At 36.0% G+C, this 26,089-nt stretch overlaps 1 protein-coding gene across 1 annotated transcript; it reads left to right on the top strand.

The window, feature by feature from the left end:
- Window positions 1-994: 994 nt before the first annotated feature.
- Window positions 995-25,817, top strand: KIF5B (kinesin family member 5B; the record flags this gene model as incomplete). Its single annotated transcript, XM_010087961.1, has 26 exons — window positions 995-1,082; window positions 2,054-2,112; window positions 2,723-2,785; window positions 3,233-3,337; window positions 3,759-3,807; window positions 4,133-4,188; window positions 4,289-4,376; window positions 5,376-5,500; window positions 7,081-7,185; window positions 7,602-7,747; window positions 9,587-9,735; window positions 10,359-10,552; window positions 11,806-11,874; window positions 12,971-13,177; window positions 15,089-15,232; window positions 15,873-16,061; window positions 16,919-17,036; window positions 17,382-17,443; window positions 17,599-17,708; window positions 17,892-17,993; window positions 19,782-19,842; window positions 19,953-20,024; window positions 20,198-20,302; window positions 20,819-21,035; window positions 22,964-23,096; window positions 25,465-25,817. Coding segments are annotated over 26 exons (2,823 nt in total), but the record flags the coding sequence as incomplete, so codon positions are not given.
- Between the last annotated feature and the right edge of the window lie 272 nt (window positions 25,818-26,089).

Genomic DNA, 26,089 nt, shown 5'->3' on the forward strand with positions numbered 1-26,089 from the left:
AAGGCAAACGGAAGGTCAGGCTGGGGAAGGGAATGTGGTGGGTGGGTGAAAGTTGGAAACTATACTTGGTTCTTTGCCAGGGAAGGAGTTCCAGAATATCTGGGAGGGGCGGGGCAGAGTGTGGGATAATAAATTAAAGTTAGGCAAAATGGAGCACTTCACAGTTGCAGTGAGTTTAGCAAGTGTAACTGACCTAGTTCCCTTGTAAACCTTGCCTATCTACTTGGCTACCTACAAAATTAAGCTCTTAAAATGCTACAAAAATTTGAACTTTGTAAGATGAGCATAATAGTTTATATCCTAATGCACTGTCAGCTGCTTAGAACTGTGTTTTGAAAATCTCTTCTTTAAAACAAACCAAAATCCAACATTCCTTTCAAGAAGCTGTTTCAGCATTTCCTCCTAACAGTGTCTTCCAAAATAAGTCTTCTGTGAAAGGTTCCCTTCCTCCAAAGTAGCCTTTTCCTTCTGCTTATGGAGCTTTATTTTAAGAATATGTATAAGGAACTTGGGCTGACTGTAGGTGATCTGAATGTTTCTTTTTGGTTTGAGGTTTTTAACAAATATTACCAAGACAAATAATCTGTGTGATGTGGTATAAGCTGTTTTTAATAATTCGGGTTTACCAGAGTAAACCTGCTATCAGAGTAGAAGAGAATAAGGGGTTCTCAGATGTACGGACTCGGCATTGGTTTACCTTGTAAATCAAGTAAGTTGAGGTCATGTGGCAGAGTAGTTTTGGAGAGCTATTTGGACTGCACTTCAAAACCAAATACATTTAATTCAAGGCCTTACTTGTAGGCAAGCTTGTGAAGATTTAGGCAATACTGTATAAGTTGATTTCCTCACTGCAATCTTCCAAGTGCTTAACATTAAACAAAAGATTGGGCTGCGACAGTGTAGGCTACTTCTAAATTATATGAAGGGACACCTTCCAGTTCTGCTTCCAGTATCTGTTTTTTAATAGCTCTTCTATGTTTGTTGTTTTTTCCAGTCGAAGCCATATATATTTGACCGTGTATTCCAGTCAAACACATCACAGGAACAAGTGTACAATGATTGTGCTAAAAAGATTGTCAAAGGTAAGGTGGAACAGCAACTGTAACCATATGGAAAAGTCTCATATTCATGTGGATTTCCATGCTGCAAACTGATACTTCTATTGCTTGCTTTTACCTTCTGAGTGTTTAATAAAAGCTAACATGGATCATAGCAATGTAAAATCATCCTATAGTTGAGCTGATAAATTATGTCAGTGCTTAACCTGCGGTTTCAGTCAATTGCAATGTTTGATAACATTTACCTGTCATGTTTTAGTTTTTTTGTAGGTCTCTGCAAAAGATTGTTTAAAACAATCTGTCAGAAATTAGTCAAAATTACTCTCATGATTAGTTTTTGTTTTGTTTTTCAAATTTATTGGTGAAAACTGTTTTAGTTTGTTTGGAGGAATATAAGAGGAAAGGAAACTTGGGAAATGATGTGTTTGCTATAGGTCTTTTCTAAGCTTATTTGTTGAATGCACAGCTTAAGAGGGATTTTCTTTGAATGTGATTTTTAGCTTCACAATTAATAGTTTAAACCTGAGTTATGGCTGTACGTGTCAGACTGTGCAGTTTCTCCGAACCTGAATTGTCAGAATTGGCCTACTAACTTCAGAAAATGAAGTCTTGTGACAAAGAAGGTTATACCACAGTAAGTTGTTGTAGTAAGCAATTAGCTAGTTTCCTGAAAATGAAATTGATTTATTTTTCTTGAGGAGATCAGTAAGAAGTTCTAATTGACACAACTTTCAAATCAACTTTGACAAAGCCTTCCCCTGAAGTATCCGCTATTAGTGACAAGAAAAGATTGGGTAAATGTAGTATTTTTTGATCATTGGAAAAGTGAATTGCTGTGGAAAATCCACGCTGCTGCAAATATTCAATCCTTTAATGAGTTAAATAGTAATCAGGATTAGATCAGACGTTTGGACCTTATAAATGGGAGTTAACTAGGAACTGTAATACTGCTCCTTTCCTCCATCTAAAAATCTAATCTATGTTACTCTGTGCAGCATTTCTAGGCTGTGTTATGTGGCAAATGAGCTCTAGTGGTGGTACAAATGGATTATGGGTATGATGGGGAGGCAAAGACTCCATTTGGAGTATCTCATGCTTGATTTTGGAAAATAAGTTTGTTTGCAGGATGTGGGTCTACAGTAACTGACTTGTAAACAAACCAACCCACCAGCACTTCACCCCTCAATCTAAAACTTTGGGTTGGTTCGTTCATATTTTGAAATAGAAGCCAATGGCCAAAGAGTAAGATGCTTGAAACTTACAGCATAGCCCTTTCTCTTCACAACTGGACAATTAACTTTCCTGAAGGCAGAAAATATTATAGCATTTGCGTATGTGGTAGTTTCTTCCGAGTTTTCAAAGACTATCTGTTCAATCTGGCAGTTGTATTGATTACCTTTTTGTTCCTGACTCTGAGGTCCTGATTTTTCTGGTTGAACAGATGCTTCTAATACAGTAAACTTCTAAAATGTAGCTGATGATGACTCAGTGCATTAAAAGGGGTAGGGAGGAACAGCCTCCCTCCCCCCAGCTCTAGCACAGAGTTCCCAAACATGGAATGATTTAACTTGCCGAAAATTTTAGAGACTGCCTTCTTGTGTTCTTTTTCATTTGGCTTTCTTTAGAAGGAAATGAACCCTAATGAAAATACTCTTTAACTTGAGGGATACAATGGTACAATATTTGCTTATGGGCAGACATCATCTGGAAAGACACACACTATGGAAGTAAGATATCTTAAAATAATTTTCCTCTTAATGTCACTGTCATCTATTTTCACCACAGTAGTCTTATCTTTATAGAAATAAAATGACTGCTTGTTTTCTTCCTGCATTTTCTTCTTTCCATTGCAAAATTTTGATACCCAAAGTGGGTTTTCTTAGGGCTGATAATGACAATTACTGTATTTTTTCAGTCCTTGGTAGCAGGATGCGAAACACAAGACTAATATTAATAGTACATTTTCACTTCTAGTAGTTTGGGGAGATTCTGGCATTGTTCTTTTCACTGCTGGCAAATGCTAGACCTAAATTTCCTTTACAGATAAAAAAAGTGCATCAAACCTGTCAGCATTTTAAAACTGATTTTTCTGTTAACTGTTTTGTCTTCATATACTGTTTGTGATATTGGATTCAGTATGAATGTTTCATTTCATTGTATCTTTTTCTAATAAGGGGAAGCTTCATGACCCAGATGGAATGGGTATTATTCCAAGAATAGTGCAAGACATTTTTAATTATATTTACTCTATGGATGAGAATCTTGAGTTTCATATTAAGGTAAACTTTTCTTCATTGTTACTTATTTAATCTGTATTAAAACTGGAAGTAGTCTGTGGTTAAACAGATGTTCTGTATCTGTTTCAAATGCCTGTAACATGGAAAATCTAGATAGGAGTAATTCCTGAAGTAACTGACTCTTCTTAAAGAAGAATTATGTTAACACTTCAATCTTGTTTCCATTAAACATGGGTAGATATTCTGATAACCTACGGCAGTGCTGATAGCGCTTGAAGCTTTTGATCAAAATAGTTTCTTCTTAAAGGTGTATTTTAGTTCAGCCTTGAGGACTTGAGCTAGATGTGGTATTATATGGGAGGTCATAATAATCATGCTGGATCCTTCTGAGCAAAAAAAAACAAGCAAAAAAAAATATTTTTGCTTTCTGATGTTGTATCTTCATTCCCCTTCCCACTTCTAGGTGTCATATTTTGAAATATACTTGGATAAAATAAGGGACCTTTTGGATGGTAAGCCTTTTATTTATCTTGAACATAGAAAATAAATTGTTCTGGAGAGAGAGATTAAAAAAACCCAAAAACCTTTCATGATACTAAGATAGGTATGCAATATGTTAATAACCTAAATTGATAAGGAGACATCAACATAAGAAAGCATGGAACTAATTTGTATAATAATACTAAAGTTGCATTAGTGGTTGTTTCATGTAGATTAAGTTTTTTATAAAGTGTTGCTGAGAAATAACATCTATGACTCAGATGTACGTTCTACACAGCTCATTCATTTTGCAAAGAAATCATATATACCTTAGCTTTAGAACTTTTTCTCTTCCAGTTTCAAAGACCAATCTTTCTGTTCATGAGGACAAAAATAGAGTTCCCTATGTAAAGGTGAGCATCAACCTGATATGTTTTCATCTTGTACTCCCCTAGTGTACACCATTTACTTCTGGCTTGTTGGTGTGGTGGTTTTTTGCCTTTTTTTTTAAAGGGTTGCACAGAGCGTTTTGTATGTAGTCCAGAAGAAGTTATGGATACTATAGATGAAGGAAAATCAAACCGACATGTAGCAGTTACAAGTAAGTATTACCTTTTTGCTTCCTTTTAGTGCTTTATTGATTTGTTTCTGGTAGCCTTGAAAAGTAGGGAAGGTGAAAATAGTGAGCTAAATAATTCAGGTTTGTGAAAGGGTCTAAAATAATCACTTTCAGCATGTCTTTCAGAAGTTTGAGGGTAAGTTTCACAATCTTCCTGTGTCTAGTTCTTTAGTCAAGAAAAGAAAGAATATACAGTCATTAGGAAAATGAGATTTTTCTTCTCATATCTTTGGCTAAGGATCAAAAAATAAAGATACTATGTTCCTTTTAAGGAACGACTCAGTCCTATACTTCCAGTTCGTTGTTCCTAGGTAGTAAGGTTCTGAAGTGGGGACCAGGCTAAGTAACGGAGAAATAACAGAGCTTTGGACAGAAGGAAATTATTCTGTGTTGAGCTGCTTCTGTGGCATCAATAAGCTGGTCCCTTTAGACCTGTGAGGGATTTATGGTTAAAAGGAATAAATAGACAGATGCTCTCATTCAGGTTGCAGTCAGCTTAAATTTTGTTAATAAATTAAAATCATTCTTTAAATTCAGTAAGTCTTGTTTAGTCTGCATGTTTCACAGCAGGGGGGGCAGTAAGTATTTAAACCAGAAAGGGGTTAGAGGTTGTTGCCATCTAGTTCAAATTTTCACAAAAGGATAAAATGTGATACATTGTAAATGTACAAAAAAATAAAATGTTCTGGTATCAGAATGTAAGTGTCCTTTATGTTCTAATGGAGTAAACTGAAGGTGTGAAATCTATAGTTGACAAGCTAGAAAATCTTATCCGTGAGCTTATGTGGTATTAATAGAAGCCCAAGTGAGACTGTATCTTTGCTCAGTCAGACAATACTATTAGTTTTATTGTCATTGAGAGACTACTTTATACAGTTTAATTAGCTTTAGATCTGTTACTTCATTGTGGGGACATACTGTTTTGTTAAGTTACTTTGGTTGTACAAATATTTTTGACAAGTTATGTATTTTGGATTATAGATATGAATGAACACAGCTCCCGAAGTCATAGTATTTTTCTTATTAATGTAAAACAAGAGAATACTCAGACAGAACAGAAACTAAGTGGAAAACTTTACCTGGTGGACTTGGCAGGTAGTGAAAAGGTAATTCAAAGTTTCTTTTTCTACTCTGAAGACCTCCAGTTATTCTTTACAATCAAATATGTCACATTAATACTGAAGGTTCAGTTGTCATCTCTGAGGTGTTTTAATTTTGACTTTGAAATGTGGTTTCTGAATCCTGCTCCGGGTTGGCTAATAGGTACTACCTCTTTAAGCTGATATGCGTTTCTGCAATGAGGGTTTGTAAATATAGAATTGGGTGGGGAAATAGGCTAGAGTTCAGTCTTGGTATCTATGAGAGCAAAAGTGTACAGGTTTGTTGGATAGCCAGGTACTGGAGTAAAGAGTTTTATGAATGTGGAATTTCTGGATTTTCTTATGTAGTGGTACCAAGTTTCTTAACTTGAAATTCTGATTAACATGGTTTAAAATGACAGCTTGCTTGGTTGTGTCAGTGACTTAAAGCAGGGAAGAATATGTGTACCATTTTGCTTATTCTGTATAGACTTCTTATAGACTGTAATTAGCCTTTTAAGAGCTGGGTTTTTGATATTCTTTTCATCTTTGCTCTGGGTTTATCCTCAGCTTTGTCTCCAGCTTTTTTCAGTCCTTTCTGCTTGCTGTTGTCTTTCCTCATGTCATTGTTCTGTGGCCTTATTGCTGTCTCTGATCCTGTGTTTATTCTGAAATTTCTTAGTAATGGTTTTTTTTATTTCTTTTTTTAATGAGAATTAAACTGGAAGCATTCAAATGGGAACAAAGTTAAAGAAAAGGGCTGGGCTGCAGGTCTCCTTTCTCTGTAGTTTTGTTCCTTTCGCTGTTTATTTCAAAATTTGCTTTTGTGATTCTCAGTCTTTTTGAAATACATGAGGTTTTCTGATGCCTTGTCTTGGGTAGGTTTAAATGTAGGCAAATAGAATTGCTTAGTTGTAGTCATGATCACAGCTTGGTGAGAAGAACAGAAAAGGGAGGGTTGCAGAACCATAAGTCAAATTCTGCCCTTGAGGCAGAAGAACTACGGTAAATAGAGTTGGTGTCGGGGTAGGTTTTTTTCACTTTTCTGCTGATATCTACTTAAGTTCCTAGAGCGCTCATATAGGTCAGATTCAGCTTCTAAAATCTGTTCTAACAAATTATTGCTAATATAGACTCTCTGCTATATTTTTCAGGAGGAGTGTGGGTGAGGGTGGTGTTGTTTCTTTTTCTTTGTTGGTTTTTTAAGGATGATCTCCGGACAAGCTATTCATAATGCTTATTTCCTTTTACTTTAAGGAATTCAAACTTTTTGACAAACCTCAAGCAACTTTTAAAGTTGTTTATTTGAGAGAAGTTATTAACTGTACATGTGTCTTCTGTGAAAAAGTATACTTTGCAGGGAAAATACTCATTTCAGTTTAAAAAATCAGAAACATCTTCAGCCACTGAGTTTTAAATGAAAAATGGATGGTGAATCAAGCAAAGAGTCTGAGGAGGAGTTTGCTTGTTCTAACCCAGCTTGCTTATGAGTACTTCATAAAGTCAGGGAGATGGACTTAAAAGCATAAAAATTACTCAAGTTGTACATTACATGTGGAAGGTGTTTTTTGAAGATGTATTTAGTAATTTACTGAAATGTTGTATAGGTTAGTAAAACTGGAGCAGAAGGTGCTGTGCTAGATGAGGCCAAGAACATCAACAAGTCTTTATCTGCTCTTGGAAATGTCATCTCAGCTTTGGCTGAAAGCAGTGTAAGTGTCCTTTTGTATTTTTTATACTTCAAGGTTAAAGGCTTGCATTTCTGAACATGATATTATGCAGAAATTCTTTACTGATGTAAGTGATGTGCATGGAGTCTTTTAAACTAATTAATTGCATCAATGCATTGCAAATGGCCGTTATATTGTATTGACACTGATAATTAATAGTTATGTTTAGTATTGAGGGACCTAAGTGACATAGTGAAAGTTTTCTTGTACTCTAGAAGTTACCAAACATAGATGTACAGTTTTATATTTTCCCATGTGTGTTTGGTCTTATGAATTGAAGCGGAATTTAGTGTCTTTCCAGTGAACTTATACGTAGCAAAAGCATAGCTCTTGTTTCAACAAATTAAATAATGTGCCTGAAAAAACAAGATTGATTAATTTAACCATTTTCTTGGTAGACTTACGTTCCATATCGTGATAGCAAAATGACCAGAATCCTTCAAGATTCACTAGGGGGTAATTGCAGAACCACTATTGTTATTTGCTGTTCTCCGTCTTCATACAATGAATCTGAAACTAAATCTACTCTTCTGTTTGGCCAAAGGTGGGTAAATGACTTAATATTTTGCTCTTACTATGCTAAGAAATAAATGCAGAATGAGAAATAAGTAACTCACTCTGTTAAGATTCCTGAACCAAAGTAATTAGAATCTTTACTTTCTTTCTGTATAGCTTCAATGCACACATGAATGGCTAAGTGTAGTGATCTGTCTTCTCTCATATAAAAATCCTTAAACTGGGCAGGATCCTGAAGACTGTGTATTTCCAGGAGGACAGCATATAGTTTCGTTCAAAATATGGTTTAATATGTAGTCTTGGAGGGTAATTAATACTCTTTTTTCTTTTTTCCTAAAGTGGAAGGAGGGAGGAATGACTTCTCCTCTGTTGAATTGAATAATTTATTTGCCAGGAGAGCCTGTCCTCTGCCACCTTTTCTTTGATAGCATGCTGAATTACCTCTTCTGGTCTGTTTGCTGTATCTAGCATTCCAGTAACATTTGAGTTAATACTTCTAAATTCCTGTGTCATTTGTAATTGAATTTATAAGTACCCATTTCAAATGTGGTATTTTTTTAGATATCTTTTCTTTGCCACTCTATATTAATGCTTCATCGTCATACTCCAGTTTCTGACCACTAGATTTAATCACTTCATTTACTGGAGCATGTAACAAAAGCTGTCAGCATTTTACTTGGTTCATCTGGTCTTCTATTTTAGCGTACCTCTTCCACTTTAGTTCAACAAGATAGTTTTCTACTGCTCTTTTCAGATAAGTTTTTTTTATTATGGAAAGTAGACTAGATTACTTCAGAACTTCTTAAAAACCTGGCAGAATATGGGTAGTTAGTGACTGTGGAGTAATGACTGCATTCCACTCAGTGGAGGTCTCCTTTTAGAATCAAGGAGATCTCTTCCTTTCCTCTATTTCTTGAATGAGCTGTTGGGAAGAGTCTTCCAGCTGTAGCTCTGTAGTTTCACTGCCTCATGCTCTTGGCTTTTGCAGGAGTTAATAGAGTACGCTTCTATCGCAGCCACCGTAGCTAGTCTGGTATATTAATTCATGCTAAAACCCTCAGCTGTAGTCACTGAAGGCTAGGTAAATACCACAAACTTAGTAGGAAATCATGAGTCTTTTGGTAGTAATCAGTCCTAATAAGAGTTTGCAGAAAGATGCTTATAGGAGTCATAATGTCGAGGGGGGAGTTTGTTACTACCATTAAGCTTTTTTCCTGTTTTGATCTTTGAGGTATTTGGTAGTAGGACACTACACAGAAAAATTACAGAGGTGAGGTATGGCACTAATGTAAAAACTATATGTTAATTTCATGAAGATATACTATTAGTGCCTGTAGTTTCATTTCCAAAGCTAGTGTCTCTGGATGAGATTTGCCTAACCAAATGTAGACGATCACATCTGAACTTCATAGCTTGTACACCTTTTTGGTTAACGGAGACCTAGTAACTGGATTTTTAGGTTGAAATGACCTGTTTCTTAAATAAGCTAGACACTTTACACCCTAAAAGTATTATGCTCTCCATTGGAGAAATGTTTGATGGGTGTGGTGAATGCCACCCTTTGTTCAAAGCTGAGCACTACTATCCTGATTCGAATTCTTTCGGGTGGAAGTATGCAGCTGAATTTTTCCAACTCGGCCAGCTTGAGATTTTTCAGCCTTCCCGAAGTTTGTTGTATTGCTCTGTCTATTAACAGTTGTATCAATCTAATTGAAAGAGTAGTAAGTTGACAGGGAGTACAAATAAGCTTTTGGAACAGGTGGGAATGTTTACGCTTTCAACAGTGATATGTAGAAATTTTATTTATTAGCCTTTAATTCCTTTATTTAAAAACAAAGTTTCAGAGCTTTTTGCTCTTTCTACATAGAGCAAAGACCATTAAGAACACAGTCTGTGTCAATGTGGAGCTCACTGCAGAACAGTGGAAGAAAAAGTATGAGAAGGAAAAAGAGAAAAACAAGACTCTGCGTAACACCATACAGTGGCTAGAAAATGAACTCAACAGATGGCGGAATGGTGAGAAGCAATTATATTTTGATGACTTGAAATGTTAAGTGTAGTTCTTCCAGAATATTGACACAAGATACTGGGGTGTTGGAAAGAGCACGTACCATCCAAGGACTGCATAAAGTGTTTTGTAATAAGGCGCTAAGGAATTTAGTTTAGTTATGAGAGAAGTGCCTTGATTAGTGCATGTGGTATTTTTGATATGTGAATTTAGTAAAGTGTTCTCATCGAAAAGGGTTAACGAACATAAAAGGATAACAGTGTAACTGAACAAGTATTTTAAATTATAAGGAAAGCACTTTAAATGTGGCCACCTAGCAAGACTGCGAAGGGAAAAGAGGATTTTCTGTCTTCAGGGCAAGTTAGGTGCCTTTCTAGAAGATACGATTTGTGAGATTTGGAGCTCATAGCACAGTAACAGGGTGAAACATAATGTTCTGTGGTAAGCAGGACATAGTTTGGATGATCTAGTAGTCATTTTGTTTTGCCATGTAATCATGTGAACTTGATAGCTTATTAACTATGGAGCAATACTGTTAATAGGGAATATGTAATACTTCTCAAGGCTTACTTTGTGGAAGATACTTCATAGCTGACTGTGCTAAAAATTTAAGTATATCCTTTTCTTTAAGGGGAGACTGTACCAGTTGATGAGCAGTTTGACAAGGAGAAGGCCAACTTAGAAGCTTTTGCAGTGGACAAGGATATTACTGTTATTAATGATAAACCAGCTACCACAATTGGAGTAACTGGGAATTTCACGGATGCTGAGAGAAGAAAATGTGAGGAAGAAATTGCCAAACTATACAAACAACTGGATGACAAGGTATGCTATTCTTTTTTAATGTAAGACCTCTTGGAAATATGTCTTGAATTGTGTTTGTGTCCAAAGAAGAGCAATTAATCTGATGAAGGGTCTAGAAAACAAGTCTTATGAGGAGTGGCTGAGGGAACTGGGGTTGTTTAGCCTGCAGAAAAGAAGGCTGAAGGGGAGACCTTATCGCTCTCTACAGCTACCTGAAAGGAGGTTGTAGTGAGGTGGGTGTTGGTCTCTTCTCCCAAGTAACAAGTGATAGGACAAGAGGAAATAGTCTCGTTGCGCCAGGGGAGGCTTAGATTGGATATTAGGAAACATTTCTTCACTGAAAGGGTTGTCAAGCATTGGAACAGGCTGCCCAGGGAGGTGGTTGAGTGACCATCCCTGGAGGTATTTAAAAGACATGTAGATGTGGCATTTAGGGACATGGTTTAGTGGTGGACTTGGCAGTATTAGGCTTATAGTTGGACTCAGTGATCTTAACGGGTTTTTCCAACCTAAATGATTTTATGATTCTGTGTAATACTTAATTTGTCAGTCTTTATTTGTTAGTACAGTTTGCTAAATATTTGCTTGGAGTACCTACTCTAATTCTGAAGCTCTGATTAAGAGAAATCAAAATTGCCTTGTCTGTTGCTAAGTAGGCATCATTTCTTAGTTGCTCTCCCTCCTGTGCTGAAACTACTAAAAAAAAAAAAGTACTGAAAACTAAAATATCAGTACATAGAAAAAAAGATTAAAAATAAATTTAGGAGGAAAAAGTTAATGAGATACTTGAACTGTATTTCTGCTTTCTGGGTGTAGAACTTTCCTAGCTGATTGTTTGGAATAATACTGTACCAGAAGAAGGAAAATAATGAGAAAGCAGAAAAACGAGTAATTAGAAGGAAAAACTGCTGTCTTCTGTGTTATGCATATTTTATTAGAACATAATTTTAAATTTAAGCACTAGTACTAAATTTGGAGAGGAAAAAAAAATCTTTTAATCTTGTTTATTGGAAGTTAGAACAATTTGGAGAAGATTTGCAGAAGCACAGGTACAAGAGTTCTGTGTTTAAAGCACAGTGTTTGACGCGTGTGTGCCAGGCTAAGAGGCCAGTGGATCAGACAGTGAAATCAAAAGGGATTATTTTTTACTTTCATTGCTTTCAGTTGTATAATTGTCACAGAATACTGAAAAGTTAGAGGCCCAACTCTTAGATTTTTTTTTTTTTCTGAGTGGTATTTGTCGGTTTATTGAACACAGTCTTACTCAATTGCAGGATGAAGAAATTAATCAGCAGAGCCAACTAGTAGAAAAACTGAAAACACAAATGTTGGATCAGGAAGAGGTGAGTTTCCCTCTTTCATCTTCATTCTGTTGGTGTTTGTCTTTCTTTTAAAGAAATTTCAGATGTTCTGAATAGGTCACAGTTTGTTACCAGCGTAGAGTGATGGCTTACCTACTGTGCAGTAGTTCTCTTTTATTCCTTATCTAAATGCCCTGCCTATTCATTCCCCCCACTTACACTGTGCTAATGGCTAAACTTAAAGTAGTTTACTTGAACCTTAATTATCCATGAAGATTGAAGGAATTGAAATGTTTTATTCAAAGACATTGGCAGTTGTTTTCCCTGTGCAAAGTTAGCAGTTTGTCAAAACTGAAGATACCTTGATTTACTGTAAGAAATCTCTTTTAAGGCTTACTTTTGGTCATTTGCTGTACAGAGAAGGGGACAGGGAGGAATGTAATGGCCCATAATGAAAAAGGAAATATCAGTGTTACTTCAGACCATGCTTGACAGAATATTTAAACAATTTGTATGCATGTGTTGCCAGTGATGTGGTGAAAATACCTATTAATAATTAAATTGTTAATTTCATTTAGTCAAGATATTTGAGAAAATAATTCTGTATATCACGAAGATTAAAAAAATAATAACCTTTGTGTATATGGCAAGAAGGAAATGGGTCAAGGGCTCAGGAAGTCGGGAGCTATTGTTTAATCTTATTTAAATAAATAGATCTGCCTCCTTAGCAGCTGTTTACTTTGTCTAGTTATTCTTCAGTGTGTTAAAATGCTGAAAGCTTAGTCCCTAGCCCATTGACAATTTCAGACTTGTGAGTAGTGTTCAGTGGGTTTTTTGAGAACTTAAAATATTCCATGTGTATTTCCAGTTTTTGTACTTACATGTCTTGATTTATAATCACTTCCATTTTAAAAGTACTTTAAAAGCTAACGAACTATGGAAATAGATGATAAATTCAATTGTTCATTTTACTCTCACTGTACTTGTCCTCAGCATCTTTACTGCATGATCCTAGACATTGTAAAAATGTAGATATAAGCTATTGTAGTAGCTAAAAGCATTAATAAGATTAAACTAATATGTGGAATTTTCTTGATTATTTGTTGTAATTTTAAATAAATCTCTATCAATGTTGCAGCTTCTAGCATCAACCAGAAGGGACCAAGACAACCTGCAAGCAGAGCTGAATCGCCTTCAGGCTGAAAATGATGCCTCTAAAGAGGAAGTGAAAGAGGTGCTACAAGCCCTTGAAGAGTTAGCTGTCAATTATGATCAGAAGTCTCAGGAAGTAGAAGATAAGGCGAAGGAATATGAACTGCTTAGTGATGAACTCAATCAAAAATCGGTACGAAATTGGGATAAGAAATTACTGACAGTCTTCAATGTAACTTTTCTTGCCTTACCTATATTTCTTGCTTGAAGTCATTTAAAGGTTTTTCCACAAAGGAAAATGGGGGCTTAAGTCTAAAACTCTTACAGTTTTAGTAGAGGAGAGTTTTCTAAAACCAGTAAGCTTCAGAAAAATGCACAGTGAATATTGCCATTGATGGCTTTCATCTTTTTAGTACCTATGAAGAGTATTCAGAGAAATCCTACATGTCAGAAGTTAACATTTTCATTGCATACTGGTGTTCTAACTCAGTTCCATTTGTCTTTCTGGTGCAGTTGGGGTAATCCTCCTTTAAGAATCTGTTTCTTCTATTCTTCAAGTTGCAGTGAGAGTGCTACAGCTTTTCTTGAAAGATATGTGTATTTGCATGCTGTATTTATGGCATGTAAAATATAACTTGCCTTGATGCCTTCAAAAATAGGCAGTTTAGTTTGCTTTCTGAAAGGAGTACTCTTCAACACTGAAGATGTATTCAAAAAGGTCACCCTGGTTAAAATACAGACGCAGCATCAGTCCCACAGGATGAATACCATACACCTCCTCACATACCTGCATAGTTTCTGAATTGACTGACAGTTTTGTTAGCCAATTATTTGGCATATTCAGTCAGATTTAAACAGTGAATACTCTAGAGTATCCTAAAATTCTGAGTACTAGAAAGGATCAGCATGTTTGCTGGCATTGGAGACAGACTATGTGATGGTGGAAGTCTCGTTCTCTCTTCTTGAAGATGAAAATTGAGTGGGTCTGGGTCTTCTAGTGAATGTGGCTTTAATTTTTAAGATTTGACTAGTTAGAACACTGGCATTAAAAGTGATGTTCACAAGGTCATGAAACCTCTCTTTAAACTTCTAAGTATTCTGAGCTGAGTCATCTTCATTGGTAACTTACATCACTTTAAAGTCATCTGAAAGCCAGATGATCTCTGGTCATCTTATTATGAGCAGCGTGGAAAATTTGGTGGAATAGGGTAGATGTATGTGTATATGTTTCTGAAGTGTTTTTTCTTTTTCAGGGGTTTTTTTTTTGTTTGCTTTGTTGCTGTTTTTAATTTATAGATGGTCAAGTGATTCTAGATATTATAACTAATGTCCTTTGAGTGTCGTGTATTCATGTACTCAATCCACAAGAAAGCAACAACTGTTCTGAGAGGTAGTAAAACTAAGACATTTCAGTCCTCTCAGTCTGTCACAGCTAACCCATGCAGTAGCCATCCTTTGGCATCACTGACTGAAACTTTCCTCCTGTAAAACTTCTGTCATTCTTTTAAAACTGGGGAAAAAAGAGCAGATGACTTGAGTATGCAAGCTGCTGACCTGCAGCCATTGCAACCACAGCAGCTCAAACTAGCTGATAAAGTGCTCTAGAGTAAGTGTAGTGCTTATGAACACTTGGAACTGGGTGGCATTTATTGCTTTGCAAGTAGGGAAGAGTTAAGAGCTCTGCAGGTAAAGATTAAATTATTTTCCTTTACTAAAAGCTGGTGAAAAGTGTTCAGCTTGCTGTCCATGTACCTTTTTCCTGTAAATGCAATCCTCTGCAATATCTAACCATATATACCTCTGAGAGCTGTTTAACAATGTTGACATGAATTTTGTTGCAGAGATGTAAGACTATATTTCGTGAACTGAAGGCCTCTGTCCCAAGTATTTTACACTTCTTTCAGAAGAAATACTATCACTCCAGAACTTCCAAATTTTTACTATATGGTGTATACACATAGGTTAATACCAATCTGATTTTAGGCATAAAAATGGGACAGTTCAGTAGGCAACCACACGTTGGTGTATTTAAGTCAATTATATGAAACTAGTTCTAAAAACAGGAGTGTGTTTTGTTTATTAAAGTGTAACTTCTTTTACTTAGGTCACTCTAGCCAGTATAGATGCAGAGCTTCAGAAACTTAAAGAAATGACCAACCATCAGAAAAAACGAGCGACAGAAATGATGGCCTCCTTACTAAAAGATCTTGCAGAGATAGGAATCGCGGTAGGAAATAATGATGTCAAGGTAAGAATTAGTCAGTGCAATTTTTAATGCCTTGTATTACGCACGTACGTTGTGGATAGGTGGGGTCAGTTTTCTTCGTATGGTAAAAATAACCACCATAGGAAGCCTCACTTGTATTAATAATTCAGGCATAAGCTTGTCCCTTGCTTATGTTGTGACTTACCAGGTCCCAAACAGAATTTGATTATGCAAAGACTAGGAAGAGCAGGTATGATTTTTTTTTTTTTTTCCCCTGAAGTAGTATTTTCATTCATACTGTTAAACTGCTGTATGAAATGGCCATAATCAACAGCATTGTCTTGGAAATCTAATGCTGATGTGCAGTGTCAGTGGATGTTACTTATATTGAAAATGGAATGAGGAACTGAAATTAAAGATAAATCTAGAAGATCCCTGTAGGACAAGAATGTAAGCAGTGTTAGAAATCTATAGTGAACTGTATTTCCCTCTTCAAGCGACTCATTACCTTTGTGCAAACTTGTAAATAATGTCAGAAAAATCTGAAGTTATGTTTTGGTGTGTAAATGCTCTGATTATCAGTCAAGGCGGGGGTGCATGCTGGGCACTAAGTTGCTCCAGCTCATCTTTAATTCTGGTGTGTTATCTGAGCTTTCTAAATGTGTCATTCCACACTTTTCAGCAGCCTGAGGGAACTGGCATGATAGATGAAGAATTCACAGTTGCAAGACTGTACATTAGTAAAATGAAATCAGAAGTAAAAACAATGGTTAAACGTTGCAAACAGTTAGAAGGCACACAAGCAGAAAGCAATAAGAAAATGGAAGAAAATGAAAAGGAGTTGGCTGCCTGCCAGCTCCGCATCTCACAGGTAAATGTTTCTTTACACTGTACTTCCTAAATATTCTTTTGAGTTCATTAACCTGCTGGGGAAAAAAAAACAGTTGCCATTTTTTCTTGACACCTGACAAAGCACATTGTGCCTCAAGACTCAGCTGTATCCTCAATACTCTCTTCAGTTTGCATGTTTTTGAGTAATTGTGTGACAGGATGTCAGAATTTCTGCAATATGCCTCTAGTCTGCTAATGCTTTTGTAGCATTTGTATTAAATACTAGGGATCATGTGTTCTCCATCGCAGGATCCTTTACAAATACAAGTCTTACAGAAGCACTGGCTGGTGACCACTGTGCCTACTAATGCAGAAAAGTTGGAAGTGGCAGAGGTAGCAATAGCACAGTAAGATTGCAGTTGGCTTGCATAGCAGATTAAATTTACTTCTAATGTGAGAAAAGCCATTTCAATGCGACTGTTAGAAGTCACGTTACTGATCTTTTCTAAAACTCTGAAAATTGTGATTTACATATGCAATTTAATTTTCCTATTTTTTTTTTACATACAGATGGTCATCTTTTTTTAAATCAGGAGATGCATATTTCAGTGCAGTCTTCTAAATACAATGGACCTCTCTTGCGGCTTGCTAGTATTTAACATGCAAAAGATATTTTTTTCCAGACAAAAATTAATTTCTCTCCAATCCAGAATAAAGACTTTGTCTTACAGGCTACATTACAGATTTACTTGAGTAGTCATATTCTTCTTAAAGTTTAGTTGGCAACATTTTTGTTTTGAGATTGAAGTACTTTTTAAAAATAAGTATAAACTGTTTATGCAGATGTAATTCCATGATACCTAGTTTCAAAATAAATGAATCTTTCTATTCTGCAAGCATGAAGCCAAGATCAAGTCATTGACTGAATATCTTCAGAATGTGGAACAGAAGAAAAGACAACTGGAAGAGTCTGTGGACTCCCTTAATGAAGAATTAGTTCAACTTCGAGCACAGGGTAGGAATTGCCTCCCTACAGCCCACCCACCACCACCACCATTTTAAGTGTATAGTGATAAATAGGAAACGGTTCTGTTCTATTTACATTGAAGGGCAAAGCTCTAGAATGGCTTTTTGCTACTGAACATGTAGAATTAGTCAATGGGAAAGCATGTTTGCTGTTTGAAAGAACTGCTATGGATAGGATTAAAGATGTTGCTGATGTAATTGATCTTTGTGGTAGGAGGGGACTTTTTCCAATTTTTAAAGTGTTAGGGAGGGAAGGGGGAATTAACACCATCTTCTCTGTGATTGCCTAGTTACCTGGCTGAAATGTGTTTTCTTTTCTCTTTATCCCTACTAGAAAAAGTCCATGAGATGGAGAAAGAGCACTTAAATAAGGTTCAAACTGCAAATGAAGTCAAGGTAAGTTAATTTAATTGGTGGGGGTTTTTTTGCACTTTTTTTTGTTTGCTTGTTTGTTTTTGGTTTGTGTGTGGGTTTTTTTTTTTTTTTTTTACAAACAAAGTGAAGTATGGCAACTTCTTAAAGCATATAATACATTCTGTTTTTCCTAATAGCAAGCTGTGGAACAGCAAATTCAGAGCCATCGTGAGACGCATCAGAAACAAATCAGTAGCCTAAGAGATGAAGTTGATGCAAAGGAGAAACTTATCACTGAACTTCAAGAGTAAGTAATTGTCATTATTTTAGTAGTGCTAAATGTCTCTGGACTGTGTGAGCACAGAAGCACAGTATGCTGGGAAGGAAGTGGCAAGGGTTTTGTCAAGCAGGGTCTTTCTAACTTGTGTTGCTTTACTGAATATCATGTCCGACAGGTTCAGTTGATATAATATTTACTTTCTGTGTTCAGCCAAAACCAGAAGATGATGCTTGAGCAGGAACGTCTTAGAGTTGAGCATGAGAAGCTGAAAGCGACTGATCAGGAAAAAAGTAGAAAACTGCATGAACTTACGTAAGTGATAATCATGCATAAAACAAATGTGTGTGGGAACACTTACATTTTAAAAACTAATGATCTAACATGATGAAATTGCTCTCACTGTATTATATGCTTATTAAAGAGGTTCCAAAGCCTTCTTGAACTTAACTTTTTAAAAACCTTTGCACTGCCTTAATATTTAAAGTTGGAAGTAAAATAATGAAAGATAGGAAGGCCACAACTTTTTTCTTTGTTAACATGCTGTGGGTTGGAGTAATTAACTTTTCAGTTTGCAACTAAGTATTGCATGCTCCAAGACTGGAAGAAGCTTGTAACAGTTCTCTTACTCTTTTTTGGTTCTTGGGTGATTTAACTAATTAGGTGGTTCTAACTGGTTTATTGTTGAGATTAAACAGCTGCATACTTCACTGAGTAACTAAATACAGTATATTAGTGAATTAGAGACTGAAAAATGAATGCAAAAATTAGAACTGAATTCTATTGCAGGTAAGTCTCCAAGGTTCAAGCTGAAAAACAGTTCTAAACTTCTACAAATCTGACCATAATCTATAGTATCAGTAGCGACCCCTTTCTGGCATACATGAATTTATCTTTACAGAAGTTAAATCTGCATTTTACTTAAAAATTTTTCAGAAGTGCATGCTTTTTGGCGATGTTTAAAAACACAGTGGCTTTCAGGATTTTATCCTAGAATTTGAAATAACAGAGGGACCTGATTGGTCTGTACTGGTAACAAATAAACAACACTTTTCTTTTTTCTTGTTCTTTTTTTTCTTTTAGACTGTGAAATGCAATGTTGATTTAACTGACTCAAATTTCAGCTATACTCTGGTCTTGTGAATCCATCTTATTCTGATTTACTTGTATGCCCCAATGATTACAAAAGTTACATTAGTTATACTAGGTTTTCTTCTCGTAATAATTGATAATACTTTCTTTTTTTTTTTTTACTTAGAGTAGTAAGATGCCTGCAACTGCTTTTCCAGTAAGGTCTGAAAAATGGTTAGGATGCTGAGTTATTCCTTAGAATATTTTATTACCTCAAATGTTTAATCATTTATCTGTGAACTAGTAGTAGAACTGGCTGAGTGAGGAGAAATTTCAGGAGGAAAATAAGCTTTTTGTCTACTTAATAGGAACACTTCATTTTCATGCAGTCCCTGGCCTTTGTCTCCCAAACTCGAGTCATAAAAAGAAAAGTCCAAATTCCTTTCTTGTGTCCTGTCATTTTAGTACTTGCACTGCCTTATAATTCTGAGATAGAAAATTAGCAGTGTAGTAAATGCTTTCACATTAAAAAGAAGCTCTGTAAAGTGCTACTCATTAGGTTATATTCCTGTAAACTGAGATTGTTGTTTATGATGCTAGCTTTAGCAAGTGTGTTGGGGGTGAGGTGGTAGAACAGAACAAAATAAAAATCCTTAATCTCTCATGTGATATTTTATCATCTCAGCTGGTCAGAGCTAAGAACATTTGTAGGATAAGATATCCCCAGTATTCATCCTGAAACTGACTCTGAGAGTCTTTCTTTACCTATTCTAGAAATTTTTAATTTATGCATCTGAATGTTCTTGTTTGTATTCCTTCAATATTAAAAGTACTTCCCTCTTTTCCTCCTGCAACTCCACCCCATATGTATTTCTGAGTGCAGTGTCATCTATTGGTTGCATCCTTAATTGAGGACTTCAATTGAAAGACATTTTTTGTTTGTGCCATATAGTGTTTATCACTCTAGTCTCCTTAAACATTAAAATTTCCCATTTTCCCTGGATGTTTCAGAATGAATTTATTCTCTTTTAGGGTTATGCAGGACAGACGGGAACAAGCAAGGCAAGATTTAAAGGGTTTGGAAGAGACTGTGGTAAGATAGAGTATATTCCAAAGCAAATATCAATACTTTTTTTTTTCTTCAGAGTTATTTTTTTATTATTTTTTTCTTAATTTTTTAAAATTTCTTGTCCTTAACTGTAGGCAAAAGAGCTTCAGACTCTTCACAATCTTCGGAAGCTATTTGTTCAAGATCTGGCTACTAGAGTGAAAAAGGTAATATGGTGCTGTAGTGAAACCGGTGTTTCTGAGAATGCTACATAAATTTGAGTTTAGAATTAAATTATGAATTTATCTTTACGGTGTAATTTTTCTGGCTTGATGTTAATATGTGAGTTCAGATTTGTACTCAGGCTCCTCTCTCCTTCCTTATGCTTTTGTTGCTGCAGAGTGCTGAGATTGACTCGGATGATACAGGAGGCAGTGCCGCACAAAAACAGAAGATTTCCTTCCTTGAGAATAATCTTGAACAGCTTACAAAGGTCCACAAGCAGGTACAATGAGGCTTAATTTCAAGTTTTGATTAAAACTAAACAAACTACTTAAGGTGCATCATTATAGAAGTGACTGAACATTGGTCATAAAGTAACTTTTATAATTAAATACTTCTGCATCTTGAGTGTGTCTCTTGATATAAAACAATAGACTAAAGTTTTCCTGTAAAGTAAATTAATAGCTATTTTGTAAGTGCATTTGGACATGTAACAAAATGGCTGCATTTAAACTGAAGAAGATCTAAGATAGAGTTAGTAGATCAATCTAGGGGATGCTTGCCTGTCTCTGACTGAAGAAGAATGTAGATGTTAAGTGCATATGTTGGGTAGCATGTTCTTCCACAGCAACTGATTTTCAAATGACAATCTTGCTGTTGAACTATTAGATTTACTAAAAGCTTAAGCAAAGATAATACAGTAGCCCTACTGCTTTGCCTGTTTAGGGGTAGGGGGCTGTTTGGATGGCTCTCCCTATGAAGAGGGATACCAAGAAAATAATCTATTCCTTCTCTGTAGCTGGTACGTGATAATGCAGATCTTCGCTGTGAACTTCCTAAACTGGAAAAGCGACTTAGAGCTACAGCTGAAAGAGTTAAAGCTTTGGAGTCTGCACTGAAGGAAGCCAAAGAGAATGCTTCTCGTGATCGCAAACGGTATCAGCAAGAAGTAGATCGTATAAAGGAAGCTGTGAGATCCAAGAATATGGCCAGAAGAGGACATTCTGCACAAATTGGTTAGTAGAGAATTCCTTGCCCTGTAAAGCTTCATTGGTCTCCTGATTTTTTTTGGTCTTTGTGCATGTATGCATCTTTCAACCCTAGTTGGAACTGCATATGTGACCATGGTGTATTTTCTACGGTGTGTTGTTTTTTGGTTAACAGACTGTAAGTGTGGGTAGGTGGTGGTGTATGGTTCGTTGGTTTATTTATTTTAAGTGGGTCTCCTGCTGGTAGCTGGATTTCTATATGTGCTGGGAAAGGCTTACCAGCCTAGAATTCTAGCCTGAATGTGTGTTCCATTTCCTAGAACAAAACAACACAGTAAATGTGAGTCTTAGGTGTTTAACATGATTCCATAAGAATTGTAACACTAAGTAGGTATTCTAAAGTAAGGAGAGGGATTAAGCCATCACCTTCAACAACAACAACAAAATTGTCTTCCTGTGTCTTGATCTTGTAAGAGAGGGGCAGACAGAAACCCACAACTAACATACTAAGATCCCTAATTACCTTTTTGGTTCCTTGTTCCAAAACATAGTGCGCCATAGCTCTGTCTTGGGGAAAGGAATGGAAAAACCAGAAATCTGCAGTAGCTAGTAGTGTTTCTTCCTGTGTGGTGGAAAGTCAGTCATATTCCTTTGGTCCTCCACCTGCCATTATGCTGTAAAGTGCAGAGGGCCAAGAGGGTGTGTGACCTGTGGGTGGCTTAACTGTGCCTATTAAATTATGCTTGTAGAAGTAACTGTGTTCCAGCCTTTTTGTTGTCCTGTGTCAGGACTTCAGTAATCAATACACTTCTCTTTAAATGCTAATGCAACAGAAATGAGCATTGCAGTTAAACTTTGCTAATATTCTGTAGGTCTACAGAGAGATGTTGCAGAATAAATTCACATTTTTTTTTTCTTGATTACTTCAAGTGGTGGCTTGAAGACAGGTGCTATCCTGTTTTATCTTTCTCTGAAGTGATCTCCAAGAAGACAAACAGAATTCTCTCGAGCTTACCACAAGTATAAAGCCTTGTGTACTTAAATGTCTAGTTGAACTAAGCTAGGCATGTCATACTGGAGATCAGCTTTCTATAAGGCAGAAATTGAGAAGTGTTTTTCTGATGCAGTTGTTACCTGTTGGTACTTTATATCCACTCTTACCTGCTGCAACTTTAAATGCTTCTGTTTAATGTTACAGAACTTTGTAAAGTCATACTGTTGTGCGTGTCCTTTTAAGAGCTAGTGCAAACTGATTGAAAACATGGTTCGCTTATCAAAGCGTATTCAGCTTGTGAATTACCTGTCAAAACTACTGTTCTTGAATTTGGTAACAGAGCAAGTTTTATTTTGGTGGTAAGAAGTTGATGAAGCAGTGTTATCTGTGGAGTAATCAATATGTAGACCTGCTTGCAGAGCAGAGTAACTAGTGGCTTATCAATCAAGTAGATGTGGGAAACAGAGCAGGGTATAATGATTCCTTATAGGAACATAACCCTCATGAAACTTTGTCTAGCAATGTGTCTTGAGGTCTTATTGCAAGAAATAAGAAATAATAATGTTCCTGCTCTGGCAGGGGGATTGGACTAGATGATCTTTCAAGGTCCCTTCCAATCTCTAGCATTCAGTGATTCTGTGAAATAGGATGCTTACAGGGAAATACATTAGGTAGGGTAGATAACACATGCGAAGATAATAATTGCAAAAAGCTTTGCTAGCTTTAATTCTAATAGTGACAATAAAAACAAAACTTTGTCTATTTTCCAGGGCTTTTTATAGTTGATAATAATCTGTTGGTTCTCAGAATATCTTCTCCTAAACTTGTTTCTTTATTCAAAGTACATTGAATTTTGATTATTACATTTGGGATCCTGTAAAATAAAGCATTAGTAAATTTGAATAATCAAAGGTAAAAATGTGATGTATATATTCATAAGTCATGTTTTCTTTTAATGCAGCTAAGCCTATCCGTCCTGGCCAGCATCCAGCAGCTTCTCCAACTCATCCAAGTGCAATTCGTGGTGGAGGTGCGTTCACTCAAAACAGCCAGCCAGTTGCACTGCGTGGAGGTGGAGGACGGCAAGACAAAGTGTAAGTTTCTCTTGTAGGATTTTCAAACGTGTGATTAAACAACTTTGTATTAGTTTTGTTACAGTTCATTCTGTGGCATAAAATCACTTGAATAATCAGATTAACTTCTTTTTGTACAGAATTCTATAGTTAGAGGAACAGTGTACAGGTATATCTGACTAATGCTGTGCTGCTTTTGTTACAAAACTGGCGTTTGTTGTCAAATGGTAGTTCTGGAGTTGTTCTGCTGCTGTAGAACAAAATGTGAAAACAGTCCATTTGAGATAGTTACCAGTCACAGCCAGTAGATACTGTTTGGGAAAGGAGTGGACAGTTTTAAATGGTTTTGGCTTGCTAGTATCTTTTAAAATATATCCTTATATGTTTATTTGCTGCTCTTACTATGTTTGCACACTGCTTCATGTGTCAGTAATTTGGAAGTATTTAATAGAAAAAAATCATGTCTTCATCTGGTAAATTTAAAATGCTAGCCTAGTTAAAATACAGTTACAGTAATTGAAATCAATATGTGCACCTATTTGAAAATACCTCTAATCTCCGTAGTAATCACACATCATCTGGTACTTAATATGCTTAAGTTGCTCACAGAATCGTGTCTCTTGTTAATTAACGTCTGCATTATAGTTGGTCTGTTGGTCACCCAACAGTAATGCTTTGTTGCATTCTGTCATCATCTTCACTTTCAAGTGTTCATATAAATGTCTCCTAGGCATTGCCTTAGTTAAGTTTATCTGCATCTTCAGTTTGCAAATACTCCTAAAATGATTGTGTGGTGCTTGAATCCTGGGTGCTTCTCTTCTGAAGGGCTCCAGAGCAGTTTACATTAATCTTGTTTCCATTTGTTTCTTTTTATTACCTAACTAAATTTTCAAAGCTTTCTCTCCAATTTAGAGAAAATGAGACTGTAGTATTAGTTAGGGTACTTGGTTCTGTTCAGTAGTGCCTCTTAGTAAATAAGACGTTGAAGTGGTATGTACTTTAACCTTTAATAGCACTTATCTTGAATGACCAAGGAACCGTCAATTCATGAATTCTTGATTATGTTGATATGGTGAAATTAATCTTCAGATAGCTACCTTGACTGCAAAGGCAATCTAGCTCAGCTGTCCTATGCAGAGACATTCCAAGGCACGATTGACCCAATTCATTTTAGATGCCTACTTTAGCATGAGTTTGCATATGCTTTGATGTTGCCTGGAACTCTGACTGAAGAGAGCTTATTTAGTCTCATACTGCTTTAAGAGTACTTGTAATAGTTGATATAATCAGCAATAAATATCTAAATTTTGAACTTGCATCTTTTTTGGAGAAGAGCTTTCACTGTTGGTCCCGGGCAATCAAATAGGAGACTTAGCACTTTGACTTCTGGATTATTTCTAGATAAATCCTGAGGGAGCTGAAAACTGCTAACTATTGGCTCAAACCCCTTTGTAACAAACTAACTAAAAAAAACTCACATAACATGCTTATGGAATCCCTTAAGCAGTTGTAAAGACTTCATATAATTCTTCTGATGTTAGCTCGTTACCTATTGCTGTTAGAACCAAGTAGAGTTTAGCACTTAAAGGCAGGAGAGTGGTCATAATTTATCCCAACTTTCCTATCTTGTTTTTGGAAGAACCTGTCCCTTATGGAAGTAAAGGTACAAAGCTTTCTTGAACTTTTACTTTACTATTAAATATAATTTTTTTCTGAGCTTCAGATTCAGGGAACCTGTGTCATTTTTCTCTGTAGTAATGTCCGTTATACTTTTTTTGAGGATTAATACAGATACTAATCATTTGAACTTCAGGTTAAAGAAGAACTTTTGGTGCAGTAGGAACACGATATACTGTTTCATATTTAGAGGCCCCCATTTATCAAATTATTCTGGAAACATTAAAGAAATACAGAGATGGTAAATTGTTTTTTCCTTATGCAAATCAAATTTTTTCAGGGTTATTAATACCAAATGATCTCTCCATTCCCATTTCATCTTCCCGAAATAGCAAAGTCAAAACTTTGCAGCAACTGGTAAGTGGTATCCAGACAGTTGTCACTGGCCTGGAAAAGTAGCAACAGTCATGGGAAATGGAGATGGGTTATAATTGGTTTGTTTGTAATGTTTACTCCATTGAGGCCATCAAGATTGGATACCTGTTTGCCGTGCTGTAAACTTGTTGGTAACAGACAGCATTGCTTAAATGCTTTGCATTGCGTGATTTCTTATTCTAAAGCAGGTGTTTTATTAGTACTTATTTGAGTGGTCCAAGAATTGGGCTCTTAAAGGCTATGTAAATGGTGAATATGGTCTACTGCAAATGCAAATAATGCAGCTTTTTTGGCTTATAAGATACAAGCACTGAACTGTTGTTTTTCTCATTTACAGTTGCTGAAAAGTAAACGCAGTGTGACGAGGATTGGATACCGTGTAGAGGGAGTCATTCCATGACAATAATCTCTCCCTTTGGGGACTGTAGGATTATTTTTTGAAAATGTATAAATTATACCTGGCCTGTACAGCTCTTCCCCCTTCTACAAATTCTGCTAACTGATTCCCAAAAAAACCTAGAGTGCAATTTTGGCGTCTTGAAAAACGACATGTTACTTAAAGTGTTGCTCTGCTCATTACACAGTTTGTCTTTCATGTCTTAAATTTAGTCTGCACTGTGCCAAGCTGAATGTATGTTGAGAAAATCTTAGTTGAAATTTTCTAGCTTAATTTGTGTACATCTTATTGTCTTAGGGAATGTGCAACAGTGTTTAAGTATACTTTAATTTTTATCACTTCACATAACACTACATGTCCCACTGAATTAGAGCGCACTCTACATTAGTTTTCTTTTGGAATGCTACGTGGAACTATATTTGTACAGTGTAAGAATACTGAAGTGTGCTTACGACAACTGCCATAAGGCACTGCGATTGCTACACCACAGAACTAAAGAGTTCAATATGAACTAGGCTGTTTAACTGTTACCTGATTAAATGCCCATTTATTGGGTAATTTAGAA

Source organism: Pterocles gutturalis, unplaced genomic scaffold (assembly GCF_000699245.1).
Source record: "Pterocles gutturalis isolate BGI_N339 unplaced genomic scaffold, ASM69924v1 scaffold43931, whole genome shotgun sequence".
Taxonomy (NCBI): domain Eukaryota; kingdom Metazoa; phylum Chordata; class Aves; order Pterocliformes; family Pteroclidae; genus Pterocles; species Pterocles gutturalis.